The sequence below is a fragment of the Corythoichthys intestinalis genome, chromosome 21 (genome assembly GCF_030265065.1).
Source record: "Corythoichthys intestinalis isolate RoL2023-P3 chromosome 21, ASM3026506v1, whole genome shotgun sequence".
Lineage (NCBI taxonomy): Eukaryota > Metazoa > Chordata > Actinopteri > Syngnathiformes > Syngnathidae > Corythoichthys > Corythoichthys intestinalis.
The window spans coordinates 21,341,998-21,368,293 of record NC_080415.1 but is presented as its reverse complement, the minus strand read 5'-3'; the positions used below and the strand labels follow the sequence as shown (position 1 = coordinate 21,368,293).

Here is a 26,296-nt window from a genome sequence, read left to right as displayed (position 1 = left end):
GAAACACAGGTTTTCGTGTTTGGAGGAGAAAGAATACTGAATTGCATCCGAAGAACACCATACCCACTGTGAAGCATGGGGGTGGAAACATCATGCTTTGGGGCTGTTTTTCTGCAAAGGGACCAGGACAACTGATCTGTGTAAAGTAAGGAATGAATGGGGCCATGTATCGAGAGATATTGAGTGAAATTCTCCTTCCATCAGCAAGGGAATTGAAGATGAGACGTGGCTGGGTCTTTCAGCATGACAATGATCCCAAACACACAGCCAGGGCAACAAAGTGGCTTCGTAAGAAGCATTTCAAGGTCCTGGAGTGGCCTAGCCAGTTTCCAGATCTCAACTCCATAGAAAATTGTTGAGGGAGTTGAACGTCCGTGTTGCCCAACGACGGCCCCAAAACATCACTGCTCTAGAGGAGATCTGCCTGGAGGAATGGGCCAAAATACCAGCAACTGTGTGTGAAAAGCTTGGGAAGAGTTACAAAAAACGTTTGGCTTCCGTTATTGCCAACAAAGGGTACTTAACAAAGTATTCAGATGAACTTTTGGTATTGACCAAATACTTATTTTCCACCATGATTTGCAAATAAATTCTTTAAAAATCAAACAATGTGATTTTCTGTTTTTTTTTCCACATTCTGTCTCTCATGGTTGAGGTTTACCCATGTTGACAATTACAGGCCTCTCTAATATTTTCAAGTGGGAGAACTTGCACAATTAGTGGTTGACTAAATACTTATTTGTCCCACTGTATTTGAGGACATTTTATAAAGTCTGCAGATGGAACGGGTTCAAATATGGACAATTTTTAAACATACTTTGACATGTCTATGAGAGAGGAAATTTTTAAAATGGAATTTTCTTTATTGCTTTTCCTGTTCCGGGTCACTGAGAGAGAAAATAAGGGAAATTTGCAATATTGCAGACTATAGTTCTATTAATTATTTCATGTAATTTTATTGGTTTAAATTCAGCTTTTTAAAATTATTTATTTTTCATGTACTGAGGGCTCAGTATATTACTATTGTTATTACATTTTTAAAATTGTTGTTCTTACGAAAAACTTTAAATTTAATTTGTCAGAATGCAGTAAAACGAATCGTCAGGTTTCAAATTAAAGGGAAGGACAAGGAACAGAAGGGAAGTTAACAAAAAGAACAGAAAATGGGCAGTGCTTAAATTGTAAATCATAAGGTGCCGGAATGCACATGGCACATATAAAAGCGCAGGGATAATGAGACAGGCATAGGTCCCGGATCATATGCAGAAGATGGTGCTGAAAACAACACGCAAATGCCCGCAAATTACATATCATGACAAATGTTATGAAAAGGTTTCATAAAGGTTGAAAAGTTACCTGGTGTTGCTTTAAATTTTATGTAGTCATATGCTTTTTGTTATATTTTTATTAACAATGGTAGTCCTGGAACAGATAAGAACAGTTGTGGCTAAAGTGACGTTTGGGCCTGTCTATTCATGGTTTTCCATTTTCTGTAATCAGATGGTGTCGAAGATCAATCGCCTGACCTCTGTGCAGGTGGCGCAAGTTGAGTTCCCACTCTGTGACAGTGAGAATTGTTGTCTGTCTCTATACCTGCTCCTTGACTAACTGGTGCCTGGTCCAGTGTGTTGTCTGTCTTTCGCCTGAAGGTCTCCCTGAACAGGAAAAATGCTACAGAAAATGAAAGGATACCTTCTTCAGCATACATTGGACACACTTCTATTATTTGGTTGGATTGACTCACAATAAATTTGTAAAACATGGGTCCCAACAGCATGGTGGACCAATTCTTTGTACATCTAACCCAGTTTTACTCTCATCAACAAATTTGCAAAGTCATTAAACCACAATATCATAATGTAACTCAAAAACACAGCTGAAAAAAAGATACTTATTTTAAAACTTCTCCTTTAACTGTTCAACAAAGACATAACACATAGAGTAATAGACTCTTACGAGAATAGTCTGGGCTGCAATGCTTCAATGCACTCCACTACAAAAAATGATAAGGAATACAGTGATAATGTTGCTTTCGTGGTAACAGATCACCCGTTCTCTCACTGTCATGCTTTAGTATGCAGCACAGTAGACCAAATCCAAACTTTCCCGAGCAATCATGTGACCTATAGTCTCCCAGTCTATTTGATAACCTGCCACAGTGAGGTGCTCCCTCCTTTGTCTTTGCACGGTGATTGAAATTCTTTATACCCACTCGTCCGCCGGTGGTATCGCCGCTACCCACAGCAAAGCTTTGCTGACAACACCTCGCCAAGGATACTCTGTTTATGGAATATGCCAAGAATCCAATCGGGTATATTTTAACTGACACCAAATTTGAGCATTGATCACATTTTGGACGTTACATTTTTAATACATTATCACCACTTTAAACTTTCTTTTACAGTAATTAACACTAGAAAACCCAGCAGAGGCCAACTTGGCCTTTCCCAAGACAAACACTCCTAATATTCCCTAGTAATGGCCGATTTGGCCTCTCCTCCGTGACTCTTGTGATAGTTTGTGTCAGTTCAAGTCAAGCTACATTTATTCAGTTACATTTATTAATGAAGTTTGACGCTTTTTACACATTTTTTAATTTACTTCTCCTATACTCCACACATGACGACAGAAGGAATGGCCCAAATGTGTACATTGTTTTAGAACTGCAATTTGAGTGTAAAGCAGGAATTGTGTCTATAATGTAGAAGGACTGAATCAGGGGCATGGAGTATGGATTGTGGTCATTGTGTCTGAAGTTAATGTATGTCTAGTGGTTGCATTTCCATATGAACGGCTGTTGTCTGTCCGACAACGACTTGCCAATTCAAAAGCACTTGGGTCATTTTTGCCACCTCTGGGTTTTCCGGGGGAAAGGCCATATCGGTCTTTGTTTGGGACTAGTAGGAGTACCAGAATTCTCTGAGACTTCTAGTGTTAAAGACAAAGACAGGAATAGTTAGAATTCTTGTACCTGTGTTAATGAAATTAATTGTACAAGCATTTAAAGAGAAGCATCAAAACATTTAAAACAAATATGGATTTTGCAATAAAGCTTCAGTGTGACATTATTGTGTTTTTTGTACTGTCCATTGAATTCTCATTTTAGCATTCTATAAATGAAGTAAAAGTGACCATATGATTATTATTAGTGTTTGCAAGTAATCTTAGACAGTCAATAATACTACCGTCATTTTCGGACTATAAGCTGCTACTTTTTTCCTTCAATTTGAATCCTGCGACTTATTTGCCTGGCACGGCCAGACTGTTCTCCCTGTATTTTTCAAACACTGAGAGAAAAGTCTGGGACCCAGCCCATTAACGGCCTCTCGAGCAGGTACAAAATCAATCGACAAATCAGATTCGTTTATTTGCGTGACGTGTTCTTAACGAGCAACATCACTCTTTCTTGCGCGTCGGAAGTCGTCTCCACAACAACACAGATGGTGAACAGGAGAGCCGAGAATATGTTCCAATCCACGGTAAAATCAGTTTTAGATGACCAAAAACACATCGACACGAGTCATTGACAACAGTCTGTCTCGCGCTAGCCATGTTGAATAAACTCAGCTCTTCTCGTATGTTTCCTTTGGCGCGCAAGTCCCTCGTCCTGCCCTCGTCGTTTTACTAACGTCACGTCTGCCCGTCGCTGATTGGTCCACTCCGCTGTCTGTTTGCTGTGGCTTGCTCCGCCCTGGAAATTGTATCCGCTGAATGGTGGCCAGACTCAATAGCTGGAACAGCAGTGAGTCTGGTGTACCAGGCAAGCGACTTATAGTCCAGTGCGGCTTACTTGTTAATTTATTTGGGTTAATAGGTAACACTTTATTTGACAGTGGCATCATAAGTGTCATAAGACCGTCAAAAGTATGACATGAGACTATCAAGGGTATCAATGAATGCGTATGACAGATATCATTAAGTGTCATCTGGCAAATTATGTCACTAACTCCATTTCTGTCCAGTTTGGATATTTTACAGTCATTCAAAAGTGAAATACAACAACAATAAGTTAATATTAATAATCATATTTCACAAAAAAAGGAAATAAGATATGGGGTCCGCCAGGGTTCAATTTTGGTCCCACTGCTTTTTCCCATCTACATTAATGACCTTGTTAAGTCTTCTGACATACTACACATGATTTTGTTTGCTGATGATACCAACTTGTTTCTTTCATATAAAAACCTATTAGACTTACAGCACATTTTAAATGTAGAGTGAATAAAAATAGATAGCTGGCTCAGTGCAACAAACTTTCCATCAACATCAACAAAACCAATTACATAATTTTAAGATCAAACAAGAAAGCAATTTATACAAAAAGGATTTGTCTGAAAGTAAACAATGAGAATTTATTAGAAGTCCATTCCACAAAGTCTTTCTCAAATTCCAAACACCATATAGAGCACCTGATATCAACATTATCCAAATATCTTGGTCTATTCTTCAAAATAAGACACAGTCTCCCTTTAACCGCACTTACCTTGTACAAAACCTTGTTTGAGCCCCACATCAACTATTGCAACATCATATGGTGTAACACGCACACCTAAAGAAATTAGAAACCCTACAAAAGAAGATGGTACGGGCCATGTCCTGGGCTAGTTTTGATGCCCCCACCTACTCCCTTTTTTATAGTTTACGCCTTCTCCGACTCACCGAGTTGAACACATTTCATAATGCATGCATAATGTTCCAAATCGTAAATAATATGAATAGCAGATTATCTGAGCTCATTCCAGTCTGGACTCCTCTCCATACTCATAACACCAGGAACAAAGACCTCATCACTGGAAAAAAAAAAGACGTGTTAGCACCAGCCTGAGCATCATTACGAGAGGCCCTCAAATTTGGAATGAGCTCGACGAAAATTTAAAAGTGTTAAAATCCATCTCCACCTTTAAAACGATGCTAAAACGCATTGCGCAATTCCAACATACCCAAGTTATAAATTCTCCTATTCTAGGGAAGTATTATTATTATTATTATTTATTTTTGTGTGTGTATATGTATTTAGTGTTTTTTATTGTTCTTTAGTATGTTAGTATATGAGATTACTGTACTACAACTCACCCTTTCTACTCATCTGATAATTTTTTAAATGATTGTCCTGATGCACACAGGCTCCTGACTATAAGCTTTTAGTAGCTTCTTAAGGAGACCTGACTCACACATAATCTTGGCTCTGCACTATATGGTGTACACTTGGTAAATATGAATGTGTGTGTGAATAAATCAAATTGAATTGAATTATGATGCTCTTATGACAGTCTTATGGCACCACTGTCAAATAAAGTGTTACCAAATACCATAACTAGCAATTTATGAAACAACTGGAACAGTAACTGAAGAAATAAATAGCACAGAATATGAATTTTGATTGTTATTTACTTCTGTAGTGCTGCAATGCATGCTAGGAGGCATGTTGGACAACAACAGTGTTGACAGCAGGTGGCAGCAGAGGTTGACTGTCTCCCCCAAGGGAGAAGTGATGGCCAAATGAAGCGTGAAGCAATGAAGCTTTGCAGCCAATTGGTTCAAAACTTCATGGTGGTTCATTTGGTCTTATGACAGTCGTAAGATGCCACTATCAAATAAAGTGTTACCGATTAATATCTTTTGGTGTAAATATCCCATAATACAGTGAGGACAGCTGCGGCTTGCAGTCCATTGCGCTTTATCTGAACAAATGCTGTTTTCGGGCCAAATTTGGTGGGTGGCGGATTATAGTCAAGTGCAACATATAGTGCGAAAATGATGGTATATCCTCATCATGGTAAATAGGTAAGAGTGTGACAATATCTCGATACAGCGATATATCGTGATATTTTACAACCCGATCGGTTATCGATATGCTCCCGCCAAGTATCGATACTTTTATTTGACATAGTGGCCATACAATGGAGTATGGATGCTGTAAACTGCTCAATGTTTGTTGAGCAACTCCTTGGCGGTCCACTAGGAGCGCTCAACAGTGGCGGTGAAGGTAAAGTGCGCACAAGTCGCCTAGAGAAGAAGAGCGGCCCAAAGTGGGTTGAAAAAAATAAAAAAGCTTCGTGAGAACGGAGAAAAATATTGCTGAAAATCACACATGTGGACACACTTTGGATTTTACACTAACAATAAAGGAAGTAAGGTGAACAAGGACTTTGCTGTATGCAAGAATTGTCTAATAAAATAAGGTTCACTGGCAGCTGGTGACTAATTGGACACCGGATTTCTATGGAGCATCACTTGAGGTAAGAAAGTTTTGCAATGTACGAGTAATTGATTTTTTAATTTAAATGTAATTTTTTGATGACATTTGGTGTTGAATGACACAAAATCAACCAGGACCCTAAACTGGATGAAAATGAATAGCGAACAAGCCTACATGAATTTACTGATTTATTTGATATTATTTGAGAACCACTTTCCATCTAGTTTACTACACAAACTGTTATGACTGCCGCTTTGATACAATAAGCTATAAAAACGGTATGAACAGCTTCCAAGATATATAAGGTGACGTACATGATAATTAATGTAGCCTACATATTAAAATTAGGTAATTGTTGCATTTTTAATTTCTATACATTCAATTCATATTTTTTAAATTCACTCAATACTTCCAACACACACAAAAAAATCAGGATTTCAACTCAAAAGCTATTGAGTAGCTAATATTTTTTATTTATTTTGTTGTTTTTAAGGTGAGGAAGATTGTAACTGACTGAGTCTGACATCTCAAATGCTGAAGCAGATGGTGGAAGTGCTCACACCAATGCTTTTGACAACAAAGGTCATATACAAAGAAAAGACCCACCAATTTTATCATTGCCCCGCTCCAAGCTCAACTGCTGACTGACACTTACAGCACTGTTAAAAATTTTCCAAAGAATTAAAACTTAAGAAATTAAGGGTGCCATTCATCATGATTTCTCCAGGAAATATCAGTGGTGTGGTTGTGGTTTGTTTCCTCTATATGTGCAGGTACACAATTATCAGTAGATTTATATTTTACAGCAATGTTGCACTGAAAAGGTGTCACTGTTTAATAAATGACTTAAACAGTATTTTTTCTATTTTGAAATATATATATTTTTTCGTTTCAACAGTTGTATCGTAGAATATCACGTATCAAATTTCTGACCAATATATCGATATTTGCTGTATCGTGATATTGTGAGATAATTGTTATCGTGAGCCTTGTATCACATATCGTATCGTATCGTGAGGTGCCTTGAGGTTCCCACACCTATAAATAGGTAGGCTATATGCTGTCTAACAGGTTACTTTAGTTCATTTCTGTAAACATTTTTATTGCTTTTCTTTAGTACAATGTACCAATTTTGAACCATTCCCCCCTTGACAGAAACATGACAGTAAAGAGATCATTCGTACTGGTTGACATATACAGGCTGTAGCATGACACGTTGTGATTTGTTTTTGTGTTACAATGGATCAATGGAACATCATTGGTCTTCAGGTGCTTCTATCACTATTTATTTTATTTATTGATTTATTTACAACTCAAAATTATATTAATCTTTTCCAATGCTGTGGTCATTTACAGTCTTCAAAGGGAATTGTTTACTTTGACTGACATATATAGTCAACAATCGTCTTGTCCAGCTTGTGTAAACAACTGTAATGACAAACACAGGCCCTCAAATGGTAGCGTTGGAGTGCTTTAAATTGGAGATGGGTGAATCACTCTCTTAAATCATTGGCTACCATTGATGGTGATAGACGTCCAATCCTTTTGAACTGTGCAAACGTTCAGTCCTCCTTGTTCCAAATAGACTGGATGTCCACTCATCACAATTTTAAATACACAACAGACGCATGAAAAGAGCCACATAGTTGGAAATCTATCATCAATGGCACTGAAAGAGTTAACAATGTCTTCTTTTAGCAAAATATTCCAATTTAAATCAACAGCACATTTGCTGGCTGGAGCAAACAAATTATTATTTCTCGTCCCTTTTACATTGCATCTGAATGCTGAAAACACAGGAAAATATGATAAAGTGCTTTTAGTTTTTAAAGTACTGTTCCTAGGAGTCCAACTCTCACTTCAGAGTTTTCAGTCTTTTATCCTGGGATATTATTTTGCTTTGCTTTTCGATCAAACCAGTCAGCATGAATGAAAAGTGAGATAAATGGTGACGTTGAGGTGATGCCTGCTCATTGTGTATTCGTCATTCACAACACTCATCGTGTAGTTCATTAGCTTAATTCCATTAGATCCAAGGGCGTAGGTTTGCATAGGGAGAGTAAGGACATAACACTACCAATTTTTCAGGATGCTCAAATTGTCCCCACCAACTTTTAAGCAAACTTATATAGGTAATTTAGATTGTCTTCCCATATGTTGTAAGGATTGAACAGACCCTACCATTGTTAGGTGAATTATTTTCATTATGTTCAGACTAACATTTATCCCTTTTCACCTGCTAAGCGTGCCGGTCCATTTTTTTCCTCAAATGAATGTTTGATTCGCTGATGACTTGACCAGCCCCTCCCGCCACACAGACACACACGCACACTCACACAGCCCCGACAGATTCATGCCGACACCATGCCGTCTCCTCTGCCCCCTTCGAAGGGATATCAGAAGTTTTTTTCAGGCCAGCAGCAGCCACTGTAACGGCTGAGTTATGCTTCTGCGGCAGACCGCCGCCGCTAAGGCAGACCCAATTTACGACCCTTCACTGTAGCCTGACGTGCATCTCCACAATTTTCTGATTTCGCGTCACGTCAACGCATGGAGACGTGATTGTGATTGGTCCGCTCAGACTGTTGTTTCCGGTTCAGCGCGAAATCACCGCCATTTTAAAACATTGTTGTGCTACACGCAAAAATGGACCAAGCCGTCGAGAGCATCATCGAAGAAGTCCGCAAGTACGACAACCTCTGCAATGTCTCCAGTGGCGCCTCCAGAAATTTTTCACAGCGGTGGCCAGATGGGGCCACTTAAAATCTTATAGTGGCACACCAAAACTAAAAGCCATAATTTAATGTTTTTATGATGTTGTTGCAGTAAAAAGGCCAAAAGAAAACTATCAGAAAGACACGCCTACTTATTTACTTTGTTGTATTGTGTTATATTTAATGTTACTAATGATTTTATGTGCATAGCCCATAACCGTAAAGTCAACATTTTAAGTTCCACAATAATTCTGTTGTATTGTGTTATGTACATATTAAGCATAGAGTGTATTGTCATCCCATTTGGGATGAAATGTATAAATGATGCTATGACAATCAAACGATATACTTGCAAGTGGGGAGGCCAGTGGGGTGGCCAACAAATTTATAGAGGGGGCCGTGGCCACCCCTTGGTGGCGCCACTGAATGTCTCGTCAAGAAATTATAAAGATTGCCAAATGGCAAACAATTCGTAGTAGGAGATTGCTGAAAATATGGGGTTGGAGGTCAACGACTGCATAAAAAATAGAAGTTGAAGTTGGAAGTTTGTTGTTCAATGTTGATGAACTGAAGATCCACATTCAAGTGTTCCATCTCCGTTGGCATTCTTTGTGTGACCGGATGAAAACTATAGAAAGTCGACTAGAGTCCCCCAAAACCGTGCAAACACAATGCCACACCCCTCTAGTGGCTTGGCGATGAATTACAGAGCAACGCGTTCCCTTGCTGCAGAACAATCGAATGCTCATTGACGACGTCGTCGTTACACCGTCTCCGCAATGCAGAAGCATAACTCAGGCTTTAAGTAATGTGAAAAGACATAAATGTTGTGGATGTGGAGGAAAGTTAGCATAACATTAAACTGCATGACCTTTCTTACCTGCAAAACTATTGCCATAGGCCAGCCTCCACAAACAACAACGAAGTCAAGCTAACTGTCCCTCATTTGGATCATTGTCCCTTTATTAAAAAACAAACAAACTGGGAGCTATCCAAGAATGGGTCCACTTCAGGGGGACCCTGAAATGAACATGATCTGACGTGAAAAAAAAAATCTGTGAGATGAAATCACACATCAGAATTTCATAAGAGTACAGTGATATCTGTACATACGAAGTTAATTCGTTCCAGGACCTTGTTTGTAAGTCGAAATGGTCGTAAATCGAGCAGGATTTTCCCATAAGAATACATTATAATCTCATTAATTCGTTCCATAGCCTGAAAACCTGCACTAAATCCTTGACAAATGCTGCTGGTATGATTGCAAATAGCAATTACACAGAGCAAAACAAATAAATTATGAATAAAAATCGGAATAATAATATAATAAAAGTAATAATAATAATAATAATAACTGTCATAATGTAACTCATGGGGTTCAAATGTGTTTTGCGTGGTGTACCTGAACGCACCGCGCGGCTGACTTGACAGAGTGAGGGACGGAGAACCTTTTACTTTCACTTTGTTCAGCTGGGGTGGACAATAGGCATGTTGCGTTGCACAAGTTCTGAATTAAATGATTAAAAATCTGACGAAGTTGGAGATTTTTTGGTGATGTTACCACAATAGAAATTGTCATTTTAACTTACAGTATAAAGACTGGCGAACGGACGTCGGAGGAGGACTGTGGAGATTCTAGACATTCTACGGCCGTATTATGCGCCCACCATGCCCATATTTTTGTATCATTCCCATCTGCATTTCAATGGTAAGCCTCACATTTTCCTTTATTCACCACCTGCACTAACATTCTTGGAACCCATGTTGATTTCTCTCGCTGTTTGTCAGTCTTCCAGGAAAACAAAGTAACTGCGGCGTGTCATCAATCGTCGTATTTCGAGCATGTCGTCTGATGTAGAAACAAATGGTGAGTCAAATCTTACGTCGGTTGCCGAAAAGATCGTGTCTCGAAGCGATCGTACGTCGAGGTACCACTGTACTTTGGTCTGAGTCTTGGGGTAGTCTATGAATGTATGCCTTAGATATAGATTGCCTTTTGGATATCTCAGATTTTTTTTTCATAATTTTTTTCCTAAATAAGTTTTATATTACAATACCATCGTTTGAGTCTAGGGGTGTTCCAGTGAACCCATTCTTGGATAACTAATAAAGGGACTTGCACTTCAAAATGTTTCTTTAGTTTTTGACCTGATAAGCATATGCTTTATCCCGTCCGCCTTTGTCTTCTTCTTCAGTTCCTTCGGGCTAAATCATATCACATTTTGTAATTGTCAGTGACTGTCAATGATACCGATGATGATGACAATAAAAAATTTAAAAATTTTTTTCATTCATTAGTTTTTGAAAACAAATGTTTGAATCAAACGTTGTATCACCTGAACCAAAACATGTGAAAGTTTAATAATGTAAGTCAATACAGATTTATTTTGCATTGATCATTTAGCCTATCAATTAATTAGGTTCGTATTCACGAGAAATATAGCCCTGACCCCCGTTCAATAATCTGTTTGGTCTTATTAATGTCCCGTCCCTAGCAAAAAGTGTACATGCAGGCTATGCTGTTATATTGTCAGTACCAGTCTTCAAACCAAACCTACGCTCTTGATTAGATCATACTGGATTTTCGTCTTTAAACTATGTAATTCTTCCATTTTTTTAATATACAGTGAATCCTACAGCTCTACTCCCACTTGAAATCATGACCCACCATCTCATAAAACTTGACATTAAAGGGTCTGTAGAAATCTCGCAGCTGCTCGATGGCATCCCGGTCGATTTGCACGTGAGTCCTGCCCTTGGATTTTCCCAGGCATCGAGGTGAGCCGCTACTCTCTGGTTTCTTGAGGCATGGAAAGCCTTTGGTGCGGTTGAAGTAAAAGTGCTTGTCCGTGACGATGCGCTTGAGCCCCAGGAAGTCCTGCACCCGGGCCAGCTCGCCCGCCGGGTCCGTGATGAGGCGCTCGCCGCTGACAAAGTGGATCTGAGCTAGAGGGAAGTAGCGGAGCCAGTTCTCCAGGTGAAGTGCGTATAGGCCGATGCGGATGGCGTTCCAGGATGCATCCACCAAACCCGTGCTCTGGTTCCGGAAGGCTAGTTCCTGGAAGCTCGGCAAGTCGGGAGCTTTGGATAAAGTCTGGGTGTAATCCGATATTGCCCGGGTGACGGGATCCCGCACCACCACGATGAGTTTGGTGTCACGTGACATGGCGGCGATCCGGTGCGGCGTCTCTTTAGTCACAAAGTAGCTGGGAGTCTTCTCCATGGTGATTTGGCCTTCAAGAGTCCTTGGCATCAAACTTCTGAAGGAAATAGAAACGCAAAGAGAAGACTTCTTGTTTACATCCACTTAGATGATTTATTTTATGCTTTCTTGGGGTGGTGGAGTGCTTTTGAAATGCTGCACAAGCTAAGCGACAGAGGACACAATGTCCTTTGCATAAAGGAAAATGGGAATATTAGATGTTGCTTTTCAGAGAGATGTAAGTGGTGAAAAGACCCTTTTTGGAAAGTAATAGTTCATTATTGTGCTTGGGCAGATTTTTTTTTTTAGCTATCTGAATAGGCACTTTACTTTTTCAGTCTCACCATGTGATAAAACACTGCAATTGAGGTCTGTAATGATTGGGATATGTAGAATATATTTTCCAACCTTGGCCTCATTTTGTTCAAAAATTCTCCATCTAATATGGAAAAAAAACAATTTTTAGCTATCTGAATAGGCACTTTACTTTTTCAGTCTCACCATGTGATAAAACACTGCAATTGAGGTCTGTATTGATTGGGATACGTAGAATATATTTTCCAACCTTGGCCTCATTTTGTTTAAAAATTCTCCATCTAATATGGAAAAAAATCCATATATGATGGAGTATACATCCACAGTCATATGTTTTGAGACTTTAACCATTCATTTGGCTATCACCAAATTGTTTGATGTTACTCAAGTTGCAATTTCGGATCCTACAAAAATAAAAAATCTTTTTTTCTGAAACCTGTCTAAAAAAAAAAAAAACTAAGATTTTTCTATTTTAATTCTTTAGTTTTTTCTGTAAACTAAAATAAAGGATCTGAATCAGTCTTTACACAAGAATCCATCCTTCTACCTACCAGAGGTGGGTAGTAACTAGGAGTGCAACGGTTTGCCGTTCAAAGCCAAACCGTACGGTTCGCCCTGTACGGTTCAATACGCCATTAAGAACCGCGCCTGTTCGGTGTTGCAATTAATTTATTCCGAACGCTTGTGGAATGAATTGGTCGAGCTCTGTGTGCGATGTGAAGCACACAAGCAATGATCGTTTTATGATCATCCCAGCCTCTTCAATCACGTGGCATCGTTAAAGCACCGTAAAAAATGAAGTATTTGACATAGAGCGCTGCCCCCAACATGACTCGAAAAGATTTTAACCTCTCTCCCAGTTTTTTTTTTGGCACCGATTGACCACAGAAAACCAGAGATATGAGCCTTTTAATTTCATAATAATAAATACAAAGAAACTACAGCATTCACTATTCAAACTAGGTACTATTTTCTCCACTAGAGGGCACTCATGCTCTTTAGACGAAGAATGCTTCATTTCTTTTTCTTTTTTCTCTCGCTGGATTTCAATGATTTTTTTTTTCTTGTATTTCTTTAGCTTAATGTGGTTATGTAATGGGTTATTTTCCAGTATCATTATAACAACAGTAAATATCGATACGTTTGTGCTGAGAGGAAAAAAATACCATTGTCTAAAACATAAATAAATAAATAACAATCAAACAATAATAAGCAGTTACTCACAATGTTACTTAAGTATTCTTTTCTCTGGATACTTGTACTTGAGTACATTTTTTGGATGACAACTTTTACTTGAGTAATATTATTTTGAAGTAAGGCTACTCTGACATGAGAAAAAATTTTGGTGACTCTACCCACCTCTGCCTTCTACTTATGCAAAACAAGAACGTGAGAAACTTTTACACCTCTGGACACGACCCCAAATCAGGGCCGCTGAAAACCCAGTTTCTTGATGCAAATGAAGATGTTGAAGCACAACTTGAGTGCAGCAACTTGTCACGAGAGAATTGTCGCGCACAGCTCTATCGTGTAGCAAGCTTCAAGAGCAATAAATCACTGTGACGCTGTGCGCAATACAAACAGCAGCAAGTGACGATGTTCACTTACTTACAAGTCTATGAAGTGGGACACTAGTTGTAACATGACCTAAAACTTTTATGTCAATTAAAACCTTTGTGTGTTCGGTGAATTACAAAAAATAATGATCTTAAATCAGTGAAGTGCTGCATATTAAAACCAAGGCGTAGTTTTAAACTAGTATCTCTTTGTATCTATGGTATATACAACCCTTAGCAAAAAAATATGGAATCGACAGTCTCGGACGAGCACTCACTCAGACATGTTATGATGTAGAAAAAACTCAGATAAAAGCTTGAAAAAATAATAAATTAGTTCAAAAGTGCAACTCTTTAACATTCAGAAACACTAAAAGAAATGAATAAAAAAAATTGTGGTGGTCATTAAATGTTACTTTTATAGAGCAAGTGCAGGGAAATCAATATAGAATCACTCCATTCTGAGGAAAATATATGGAATTATGAGAAACAAACAAAGAAATAACAATCAAAACACATATCTAGTATTTAGTTCCACCACCTCTGGCTTTTATGACAGCTTGCAGTCTCTGAGGCATGGACTTGATGAGTGACAAACAGTATTCTTCATCAGTTTGGCGCCAACTCTCTTTGATTGCAGTTGCCAGATCATCCTTGCAGATAGGAGCCTTGCTGTGGACCGTTTTTTTTTTTTTTCCCATTTCCACCACAGATTTTCAATAGGGTTGAGATCTGGGCTATTTGCAGGCCATGACATTGACTGGATGAGTCTTTCTCTGCGGAATGCTTTAACAGTTTTAGCTCTGTGGCATGATACATTGTCATCTTGGAAAATGATTTCATTATCCCCCAAACATATTTTCAAATGAAGGGATAAGAAAGCTGTCTAAAATTTCAACGTAAACTTGTGCATTTATTGAAGATTTAACCACAGCCCTCTCCCCAGTGCCTTTGCCTGACATGCAGCCCCATATCATCAAGGACTGAGGGAATCTTGATGTTTTCATCAGGCAGTCATCTTTGTAAATCTCACTGGAACGGCACTAAACAAAAGTTCCAGCATCATCACCTTGTCCAATGCAGATTCTTGATTCATCACTGAAAATAACCTTCATCCAGTCATTCACAGTCCATCATTGCCTCTCCTTAGCCCATTGCAGTCTAGTTCTTTTCTGTTTAAGTGTCAAAGATGGTTTCCTTTTAGCTTTCCTGTACGAAAATCCATTTCCTTTGGGCGATTTTGCACTTTTCTGTCACATACCTTGACTCCAGCTTCCTCTCATTTCTTCTTCATTGTCTTGTTGTACATCTTCTGTTTTGAAGACATATGGCCTTTTGTTGTTTGTCATGACGTCGGTCTACCAGTACGCTTAACTTTAACAATCATGCCATGCTGTTTGTACTTGGTCCAGATTTTTGATACAGCTGACTGTGAACAGCCCACATCTTTGCCAACCATACGTGTAGCGTTACCTTCTACAAGAAGTTTGATAATCCTCTCCTTGGTCTAAAGAGGCATCTCTCTTGTTGAAGCCATGATTCTTGTGAATCCACTTGGTCAAGCAGCCCTCCAAGGTGTGATAACTGTACTGCTGTACTGTTTTTAACTGCTGACTAACGAGCAGATCTAATCTGAGGCAGGGGCTCAATTAAGGTAAGAAAATTGACCGGTTGTGTCTGTATTTTCGACTCAAACTGGAGTGAGTCCATATTTTTTTTCTTCAGGAGGGATGGATTCTATTTTTATTTCCCTGCACTTGCTCTATAAAAGTAACATTTACTGACGAGTCGACGACCACAATGTTTTTTATTCATTTCTTTAAGTGTTTCTGAATGCCAAGCAGTTGCACTTTCAAACTAATTATTTTTTTCAAGCTTTTTATCTGAGTTTGTTCTACATGATAAAATGTCTGAGTGAGTGCTCGTCCGAGACTAGTGATTCCATACTTTTTGCTAGGGGTTGTATTTTTAGTATAGCTCTAATATTGGTTCTCAATAGTTTGTTCAGTTGTATCTAATGCAGGGCTGTCTCAAACGACTAATTTCCTCCCGATTAGTCAGCCAACTATTTTTACGATTATTATCTTTTTTTTTTTTTAAACTAATTTAATAATGACGTTTTTGTTGACGCTTATTAATTCACCAAAAAAAAAAAAAAAAAAATTGAAACACCTATATTCTTTATTAACGAGTAAATAAATAACATAAATACCAATAATAAATAACAAACAATGAGGTCAAATGCTGCTGGCATTAACTAGTGCAAAAAAAAAAAAAAAAAAGTAAACGGAAACACTGTGACTTCACCTTTTTAAAAGGAGTCAAAACAATTCTTACTCTTTTTGTGGTATGTCTATATTGTTTAAATGTTAAAATGAATTGCAATAGGCCTCATGTCCCGGACAATCGTTTTCAGAATACTTTATGTGAGTTCAGATGCTCTTTCTGGTGTGCATTCCGCATTTTTTGGGGAGGGGTAAAACTGTTCAACTTTTGTTTTAATCTGAAAATAGATAAAGCAGAGAGCACACTGAAATATTTATAATTATTTTGAATGGGAGGGACACATAGTCCTAGTAACAAAAATTAAATATATAGTATTAATTTTATAGTATCCTACTATATGTACAGTGGGGAGAACAAGTATTTGATACACTGCCAATGGGCATTGGCAGTGTATCAAATACTTGTTCTCCCCACTGTATATACACAATAATACTTTATAATATAAAGTAACTAACATTAGCGCAGTCAAGTATTATAGTAAGCAGACCAGTGCTGTGTTTCCATATGTATGTATGTATGTATGTATACATATACACAGTGGGGAGAACAAGTATTTGATACACTGCCAATGGGTTTTCCCATAGGCAGTGTATCAAATACTTGTTCTCCCCACTGTATACATATATGTATATATATATATATATATATATTTTTTTTGCCCAAGTGGGAGCTTCCGTGATCCTAATAAATACAATCTACATGCCGTGCACAGAGATGTCGAGATCTACAGCTTTCGGGAGCAGGAGCAGAGTAGATTAAAAACGTGAAGTACGTGAGGAAAAAACTTATGATTCACGTTGATAAGACGCACATAAATGCAACTGCAATTAAAAAAAAATGTTAGAAAGTTGTATGGATTTACAATCCATCCGCTAGCTTGTTGTTTCTTGTTGTCTTCCAAAATTACACCTGGGTGACGGCGCTTCAAGTGTTCGTTCATAGCCGACGTGCTACAGTGGTATGCAAGCTCAGCTTGGCAAAGAGTACACACAGTGGCACCCTCCATTTTCCTTGAAATTATTCCAGGCTCTGGCCATTATGGTCCGCTTTTCTGGCTTTATGCCGCTTTTACCGCTTGCATTGCGAGCACCCGCCATTCTAAACTTTATCCGCATGTCATTTTTTTTTAAACCCGTCATTACCCGTCGACGGTATGTTTTGCCCGCCGACGCATTTACGTCATCGATGACGTCGACAACGTCGACTAGTCGGGACAGCTCTAATCTAATGAAGCATATACAGTGAGTGAGCACGTCGTCTTCACTCCAGAAAACTTATGAATCTGAGTACAGGGTCGTTGTTTGTGCTTGAGGGCCACATATTTATTAAACTAATAGCATAATTGCTTGAGTCATTTTTAAAGGGAACCTCGGATTTAAAGACTTATATAGGCTCTAATAAGCAACAATTGTTCTCTTTTACTAAAATATGTTCATAGAAACACATAAAATATTGCCATTGATTTAAAAATCTATGTTTAGTACATGTTTCAACCTACGTAGGGTGCCATGTTTAAAGCGCGCAATTGAGGCTCGGGTTACTCCAATTCCTTTTACGCGGCGAGACGGTACTTACTATTTGAGTTTTTATTGAGTCTATTATTACCTTTTCATTGCCTCAAGATACTTTTTGCATGTGTTTGCCTCTCATACTTTAAGCATTGTGTTTTCCTGTGGTAGCCTCAAAGCAGATTGTTGATTTGTTGACCACTTTAGCATATTTAAACCACCCTTACTTTATATTACTGCATTTAAGTACTTTCTTAAGGCATCTTTAAGTATGTTCTATCTGAATGCATCTAAACAAAACAAGCTGAAAGTGCACAGTGGTACTTTGGGAGTCAAATTCGCCTCTTGTAGGACATTTCGCTTGTGTACCACATTTTCGTTTTCTTTTTTCTTACTCTCGTCTCATCTCATCCCGTCTTTCCTGTTCATTTTGCTTTTGCTGCTCCTTTTGTGAAATATCGACAGCGCTTTCATGCTCATTAATGTTCCTCTTGGGTTCAAATTGAAAGGGTTGAACAGATGACATGTTTATGTCGCTAGAGTCATACTCTGGAAGCCCGGCTGCGTAACCATGTGACGTCAGCGCTCCGCGACGTCAACAACAATGCGACCTACAAGTTAAACTAATTTTACAAATTGTATTAAGATGAAAACATCAAGAGGGGTTTTCATATCAAATTATTTTAACTCATAATAACGTTTATCTTCGGAACTAGGAACTAGAAGCCTTTCAATTCGTGGATCCCTTTAATCAACTGTCACAACATCAATTGGATACACTAGACAAAAAGGTTTTGTTTTAAATATACTACTTAAAAATATTACTTGATAATCACGCGGTCATTGTCGCTGTTTTCTATTTTTTCGTGGCAGAAATTTTCAGTGAATTCTTATTCTTGCACTGCAGCCCCCTGAGTGTTGTTATTATTTGTAAACTTTTAGGGATCTTTCACCTTTTTGCTTGTTTGAGAGAACAGTTACCCAAAGCTCCAATGGTCAATAAATGGCTGTCTGGCTCCACAGCTTGACCTTTCTTCATCAGAAGCAAACTTACATTATGAAGGCCCACAAAACTCTCAAGTCTGCGTCTGGGCATTTGACCTTTTATGGCGGCTGACAATCAAACTGCCCGGATACCAATTAGCGAAGCAAGGAGGCTTTCTTCTGCAATTATATCATGTCAATTCCACTGCTTGACAGCAAATCATTAGCAAGAACGAATATGACTTAAATCTCAAAATGATTGGAAAGTATGAATGTTAGATTTATTGCAATATTACACCTGCATTCTTCCGTGACACAATTCGAGATTCCTGCCTTTACAAGTAAGATAACTCTTGTACTGGCTCTTACTATGGATTGTGAGGGTATGCCTAATGAAGTGTCTGACAGGCTTTCGACAAACGCGGCCGTTTAATGAGGCCACACTTTGTTAAAGGCTCTCCGTGTCGCAGTTTTGGATCAATAACTAACGCATTCCAACTTCTTTGCAGAGGAATGGAAAAGTACAAGTTTGTTGACGATAGCTGGCAAGTGGTTTAATTAACTGAAATGATGGCAAGACATAGAAATAGGTCTTAGCTTCGCCTTAAAAATAGGACTACATTCTAATACTCAAAGTAGCTCTACAACTGGTTGGAAAAGCCATTTCACATTTGTTTTATCTAAAACATTTTTTATCCTGGAAGTGAAATTTTCTGTATATCTTATGTTGCTCGCATTACAAATTCAAAACCAGGGTGCCTTTGGAAACAATCAATTTTAATTGGTACAAAAATACTTATTTATTGCAGATTATATATCTTTGTTGAGCTGTTTGGTGAGATAGTGTAAAGCGCTTTGAGCGCCTTGAAAGGTGGAAAAGCGCTATGTAAGTGTAACACCATTTACCATTTATGCCAGCGACTTGATTTGACAGGCACAAAAATTAAATGTGCTTCCGCTAAATGGAAGGTAAATAATTCTGAGGCATTCCATGAAAACCAGACACTTCTCGCACAGTGTTAAAATGAGACGTAGCGCCCTCGAAATGTTTGGGATATACAGCGGTACCTCTACATACGAAGTTAATTCGTTCCAGGACCTTGTTTGTAAGTTGAAAAGGTCGTATGTTGAGCAGGATTTTCCCATAAGAATACATTGTAATTCCATTAATTTGTTCCACAGCCCAAAACCCTACACTAAATCCTTAATACAGTGTATCACAAAAGTGTGTAAACCCCTCGCATTTCTCCAGATATTTAAGTATATCTTTTCACTGGACAACGCTGACAAAATGACACTTTGACACAATGAAAAGTAGTCTGTGTGCAGCTTATATAAGAGAGTTAATTTATTTTCCCCTCAAAATAACTCAAAATATAGACATTAATATCTAAACCCCTGGCAACAAAAGTGAGTACACCGCATAGAAACTACATACAGTACATCGCTAAATGTCCAAATTGAGTACTGCTCTTCATTTTCCCTCCAAAATGTCATGTGACTCATTACAGGAGTGCTGTCAGCATTGCTGCAAAGATTGAAGAGGTGGGGGGTCAGCCTGTTAGTGCTCAGACCATACGCCACACTCTACATCAAATTAGTGTGCATGGCTGTCACCCCAGGAGGAAGCCTCTTCTTGTACACAAGAAAGCCCGCCCGTCTCATTAGACCATAGGACATGGTTCAAGTAATCCATGTGCTTTGTTGAGATGTCTTCAGCAAAATGTTTGTCTTCAGAAGAGGCTTCCTCCTGGGGTTAGGGTTAGAGTGCGGCGTATAGTCTGAGCAATAACAGGCTGCCCCCCCCCCCCCCCCCACCACCACCTCTTCAATCTCTGCAGCAATTCCGACAGCACTCCTGTAAGGAGTCACATGACATTTTGGAGGGGAAATGACAAGCAGTACTTAATTTGAACATTCAGGTATGTACAGTGCCTTGCAAATGTATTCGGCCCCCTTGAACCTTGCAACCTTTCGCCACATTTCAGGCTTCAAACATAAAGATATAAAATATTAATTTTTTGTCAAGAATCAACAACAAGTGGGACACAATCGTGAAGTGGAACAAAATTTATTGGATAATTTAAACTTTTTTAACAAATAAAAAACTGAAAAGTGGGGCGTGCAATATTATTCGGCCCCCTTGCGTTAATACTTTGTTGCGCCACCTTTTGCTCCAATTACAGCTGCAAGTCGCTTGGGGTATGTTTCTATCAGTTTTGCACATCGAGACACTGACATTCTTGCCCATTCTTCCTTGCAAAACAGCTCGAGCTCAGTGAGGTTGGATGGAGAGTGTTTGTGAACAGCAGTCTTCTGCTCTTTCCCCAGATTCTCGATTGGATTCAGGTCTGGACTTTGACTTGGCCATTCTAACACCTGGATACATTTATTTTTGAACCATTCCATTGTAGATTTGGCTTTATGTTTTGGATCATTGTCCTGTTGGAAGATAAATCTCCGTCCCAGTCTCAGGTCTTGTGCAGATACCAACAGGTTTTCTTCCAGAATGTTCCTGTATTTGGCTGCATCCATCTTCCCGTCAATTTTAACCATCTTCCCTGTCCCTGCTGAAGAAAAGCAGGCCCAAACCATGATGCTGCCACCACCATGTTTGACAGTGGGGATGGTGTGTTCAGGGTGATGAGCTGTGTTGCTTTTACGCCAAACATATCGTTTTGCATTGTGGCCAAAAAGTTCAATTTTGGTTTCATCTGACCAGAGCACCTTCTTCCACATGTTTGGTGTGTCTCCCAGGTGGCTTGTGGTAAACTTTAAACAAGACTTTTTATGGATATCTTTGAGAAATGGCTTTCTTCTTGCCACTCTTCCATAAAGGCCAGATTTGTGCAGTGTACGACTGATTGTTGTCCTATGGACAGACTCTCCCACCTCAGCTGTAGATCTCTGCAGTTCATCCAGAGTGATCATGGGCCTCTTGGCTGCATCTCTGATCAGTTTTCTCCTTGTTTGAGAAGAAAGTTTGGAAGGACTGCCGGGTCTTGGTAGATTTGCAGTGGTTTGATGCTCCTTCCATTTCAATATGATGGCTTGCACAGTGCTCCTTGAGTTGTTTAAAGCTTGGGAAATCTTTTTGTATCCAAATCCGGCTTTAAACTTCTCCACAACAGTATCTCGGACCTGCCTGGTGTGTTCCTTGGTTTTCATAATGCTCTCTGCACTTTAAACAGAACCCTGAGACTATCACAGAGCAGGTGCATTTATACGGAGACTTGATTACACACAGGTGGATTCTATTTATCATCATCGGTCATTTAGGACAACATTGGATCATTCAGAGATCCTCACTGAACTTCTGGAGTGAGTTTGCTGCACTGAAAGTAAAGGGGCCGAATAATATTGCACGCCCCACTTTTCAGTTTTTTATTTGTTAAAAAAAGTTTAAATTATCCAATAAATGTTGTTCCACTTCACGATTGTGTCCCACTTGTTGTTGATTCTTGACAAAAAAAATTTAATTTCATATCTTTATGTTTGAAGCCTGAAATGTGGCGAAAGGTTGCAAGATTCAAGGGGGCCGAATACTTTTGCAAGGCACTGTACGTAGTTTCTATGTGGTGTACTCACTTTTGTTGCCAGGGGTTTACTTTAGATATTAATGGCTATATTTTGAGTTATTTTGACGGGAAAATAAATTAACTCTCTTATATAAGCTGCACACAGACTACTTTTCATTGTGTCAAAGTGTCATTTTGTCAGTGTTGTCCCATGAAAAGATAGTCTTCAATATCTGCAGAAAGCATAGGGGTGTATTCACTTTTGTGATACACTGTAAATACTGCTGTAACTATTGCAAATAGCAATTCCAAAGAGCAAAACAAATAAATTATGAATAAAAATCGTAATAATAGTATAATAGGAGTAATAATAATAATAATACTTGTAATACTCGACCCCGGATCAATTGGCAGATAATGGATGTATGGATAATGTAACAAATCGGGTTCTAATGTGGCGGATGTATTTTGCGTGGTGTACCTGAACGCACCGCGCGGCTGACTTGCCAGAGTCAGAGAGAGTGCAGTTGAGATATTACTTTCTTTTGTAACGTCCTGTTGTTACTGACGTTAACTGCTGCAGACAGTTGGTGTGTTGTGTTGCGCAAGTTCTGAAATAAATGATTAAAAAACCGAAGCTGATAATCTCTTTGGCGATGGTACCAAAATAATAATTGTCTTTATAACTTCTAAAGACTAGGAGTATTGTCAAGCAGTTCATGGACGAGCACTCATATTTTTCTATCATTTCCATCTTTATTTCAATGATAAGGGTCACCTTTTTTTCTTTTTTTCACCACCTACTTTAACATTCTTGGAGCCCATGTTGAGTTCTCTAACAAGAAAATCCGCCGTGCGTCCGTCTTGCGAGAAAACAATGACGCTGTCTTAAATCGTCATAATTTCGTCGGATGTAAAAACAAATGGCGAGTCAAAAATTTTACGCCCGATGTCGAAAAGATCGTGTGTCGAAGGGATTGTATCTCGAGATACCAGTGTATTGAGATATGATTTATGATTAAACTCTCACCTCAGAAACTTTCACATCAGTATTCATCCTAATGTTGTGTTTGAGAGTGTTTTTCAAAGTTGACTAATTGTAAGCATTGCGAAAACTTAAAAACAAACAAAACAGCAGTTTCTTGTTTTTTTGTTTTGTTTTGTTTTTCATTCAATTTCAGTTTCATCATATTGTAGGTAGCTGCTAAACACCCAACACTGGGCAGTAGGATTGTGGTGGTAATTTTCTATAAATGCTCAGAATGAGTCTCAAAATTAAAGGATGGTTGCTTAGAAATATTAAAAGGCAAACTGCTTCTTTGGCAATGTTCTTATATTTTATTATCTTGAATTTCCTCCAATTTAAAGGAGAAAAATGTAATTCACCAATTCTTAATGATTTCTAAATTCGAAAAGGACAGTATAAATATCTTAAAATCACAATTTGTGGAGTTTATAATGTTTGGTGGTATGCAAGGAGTTTTTTTTTTTTCCTAACATGTAAATTATGTCTCTTGTCTCAATAATGGCTGCAACACCCAAATACTCTATATTTATATGTGTAAATAAATCCAACACAACGAATATGCTTTTACGCATGAATACTCTTCCGTTGACCCAGTCAGTGACGCTTCAAACTAATTTTCTTCATATAGATTGCAAACCGCACTGCATATAGTGAGAGAGTGTGTCTATCCCGCCGTCACCTCCTCACCTGTACCACTCGAGCCCTCGGTCATAGTGCCTGTCAAAGAAGTGCGTCTCGGTACCAGCGGCTCTCACGTCCGGGTGGATCCGAATGAACTCCAGAACCGCCCTAGTTCCTCCCTTCTTCACTCCAACTATGACAGCATTGGGCAACTTTTTATTCCCGAACTTCGGATGCCCCATCGGCGGGCCGGGTGTGTGGCTCCTGGCGTGGAGCGCGGCTGACGGCGGCCCCTCGGCAGCCTTCACCCGGGCTGCCTCCACAGCTGGCGGTGCAGGAGACGCGCAGGCTCCGTCGGTCGGCAGCCGCCGACCGCAGCTCTGCGCCGGATCCCCGGAAGCCGGGAGCAAGAAGGGGTCCCCGTGGAATAAAGTGCAGTAGCCCACGTAGGAAAGGAACAGGGACAACAAGCACACCGATGTTTTGGTAAACCGGCGACTGAAAAGGAGCGCGCATGCCATCACTCCATGGATACCAACAGTGCATCTTTTTCCTTTTTGAACTAATCTCGTCTCGCCTATGATTTGTCCAAAGCGCGAAAAAAATGGTGTTCCATCTTCTGTGGTGCGTGTCCCAAGTTCCCATGTGGGGAAAAACGGCTTACTCCGAGAGTCCTGCTCTTGGTCATGGTTAAGACGCGTGCAGTCTGACAACTTCCACTGACTCTAGGCTCACACACCAGCGCTGCAAAAAGCAAGTTGGTGACGTCACAACATATTTTCGTTATGCTGGACTCGCACTCAGACTTGACTGACTCACTGCTCTTCAAACTGCGCTCAGAATACAGGAGAGTTGGAGATTCCAACACATGAAGAACAATACCTTGTAAATGAATGACAGCATATCATTGCAAATCTTTTATACCACGACTACTAGTGGATGTGAACCACAATTACACCTAAACAATCTTGAGAGCGTTTCTTCTTCTTCTTCAAAAAAAAAAAGATTCGTGTGAGTTGACTGAAAAAATGTCATCTGGTTTATTCTATTTTATGTATTTTTGCTTTTTTATGAGATAAAAGCGGCAGCAGCAGGGGCGTCACAGGTTTTGAGAACGGGGGAGGGGAGGTCTTAGCCCCCAGGATTTACACACGATGTAAAACTTCACAAACAGCTAACAAAGACTGATAATTCATATATATATATATATATATGTCGGAAAACAGGACTGAAAAAGCAGTTTCTGCTCTTGCACTCCTCTTTAAAAGAAACTGCTGTATTTTAAGCCAAAACAACTGTTGTGTTTGAGATATGTCTATATGCTGCCATAGCAGATTCATGGCGCGTTAAGCCCCCAAACTACAGATGTCGCGCAATCGCTTTTGTTTCAACCCAGCCATAAAAGAAAAGTAATTAATGATACTTCTTATTCAAAATGTCTGTCATTTTTAGCTTAGAATCATTAATTTGAAAAAAGTCACGGATATCTACCTCATAACGATCGCTCAATTGCATTTTTTTTGTTACTGTCACATCTTCTCCGATATGTTAGGTGATAAATAATCGATCCAAACAAAGAAAAACTGAAAAAAATATAATAAAAAATAAATGAAAAATACGTTTAAAAGGGTAAATATATGAAAAACAAAATCTCGACCACTCATTGATGTCTGCGATTTCTGCATCGCGACCCATGTTATTTTACCTTGTTTCACACATAAAACCCCCAAAAATCCAGCTGTGGCCATTCACAGCTTTGTCTTGACACTCAGAGATACATGCTACACAGGGCCGGCCCAGGCCATTTGGGGGCCCTAAGCAAAATAATGCAAAGGGGCCCATATTTTTGGCCCACCATTTCGTCACAATGTACTGTGAAACCCATACATGCAATCCAAGCCATACGTCCATATTTTGTATATTAATCAGATTTTGTTGCACTGCATACTTCAAACTTCTCACCCTAAATGATTGTCATTACTTACAGCAGATAGCGCCAAACCTTTTTCTAAAAGAGGAAAGAAAGAAGATAAAGAAGAACTTTTATTTTTTTAAAGTTTGTAATCAAGTATCAAAACTCACAAAAGTCAAATAAAGCAAACTGTAGTAAACAAAATAGAATATAAACGAAACAATTGCCAGATTGGGGGCCCCCTAGTGGTCGGGGGCCCTAAGCAGCTGCATAGTCTGCGTATAGGCTGGGCTGGCCCTGATGCTACATTGAGTTTTTGGATCGAAACAAGATAAGTACGCGATAATATCTCGTTAAAGTCATGGCGCTTGTAATTCTGCTCTCGCGTGCTCTCACCTCCAGTTAGGGTTTTGCTGTTTAAAAAAACATTTTAAAAAAAAAATGCCCTCCTGTT

General features: G+C 39.0%; 1 protein-coding gene across 1 annotated transcript; it reads right to left on the bottom strand.

The window, feature by feature from the left end:
• Positions 1-2,343: 2,343 nt before the first annotated feature.
• Positions 2,344-24,798, bottom strand: LOC130909821 (heparan sulfate glucosamine 3-O-sulfotransferase 2-like). Its single transcript, XM_057826695.1, has 2 exons — positions 23,997-24,798; positions 2,344-12,173 (listed from the first exon to the last, which is right to left on the bottom strand). Exons 1-2 carry the CDS (start codon positions 24,449-24,451, stop codon positions 11,555-11,557), a joined length of 1,074 nt encoding a protein of 357 aa, XP_057682678.1. The 5' UTR covers positions 24,452-24,798; the 3' UTR covers positions 2,344-11,554.
• Between the last annotated feature and the right edge of the window lie 1,498 nt (positions 24,799-26,296).

Excerpts from the sequence above, each read along its gene's own strand:
- LOC130909821 (XM_057826695.1), bottom strand. The coding sequence starts at position 24,451 with ATGGCATGCGCGCTCCTTTTCAGTCGCCGGTTTACCAAAACATCGGTG. Across the intron at positions 12,174-23,996 it reads CGAGGGCTCGAGTGGTACAG|AAGTTTGATGCCAAGGACTC; the intron begins GTGAGGAGGTGA and ends TATTTCCTTCAG.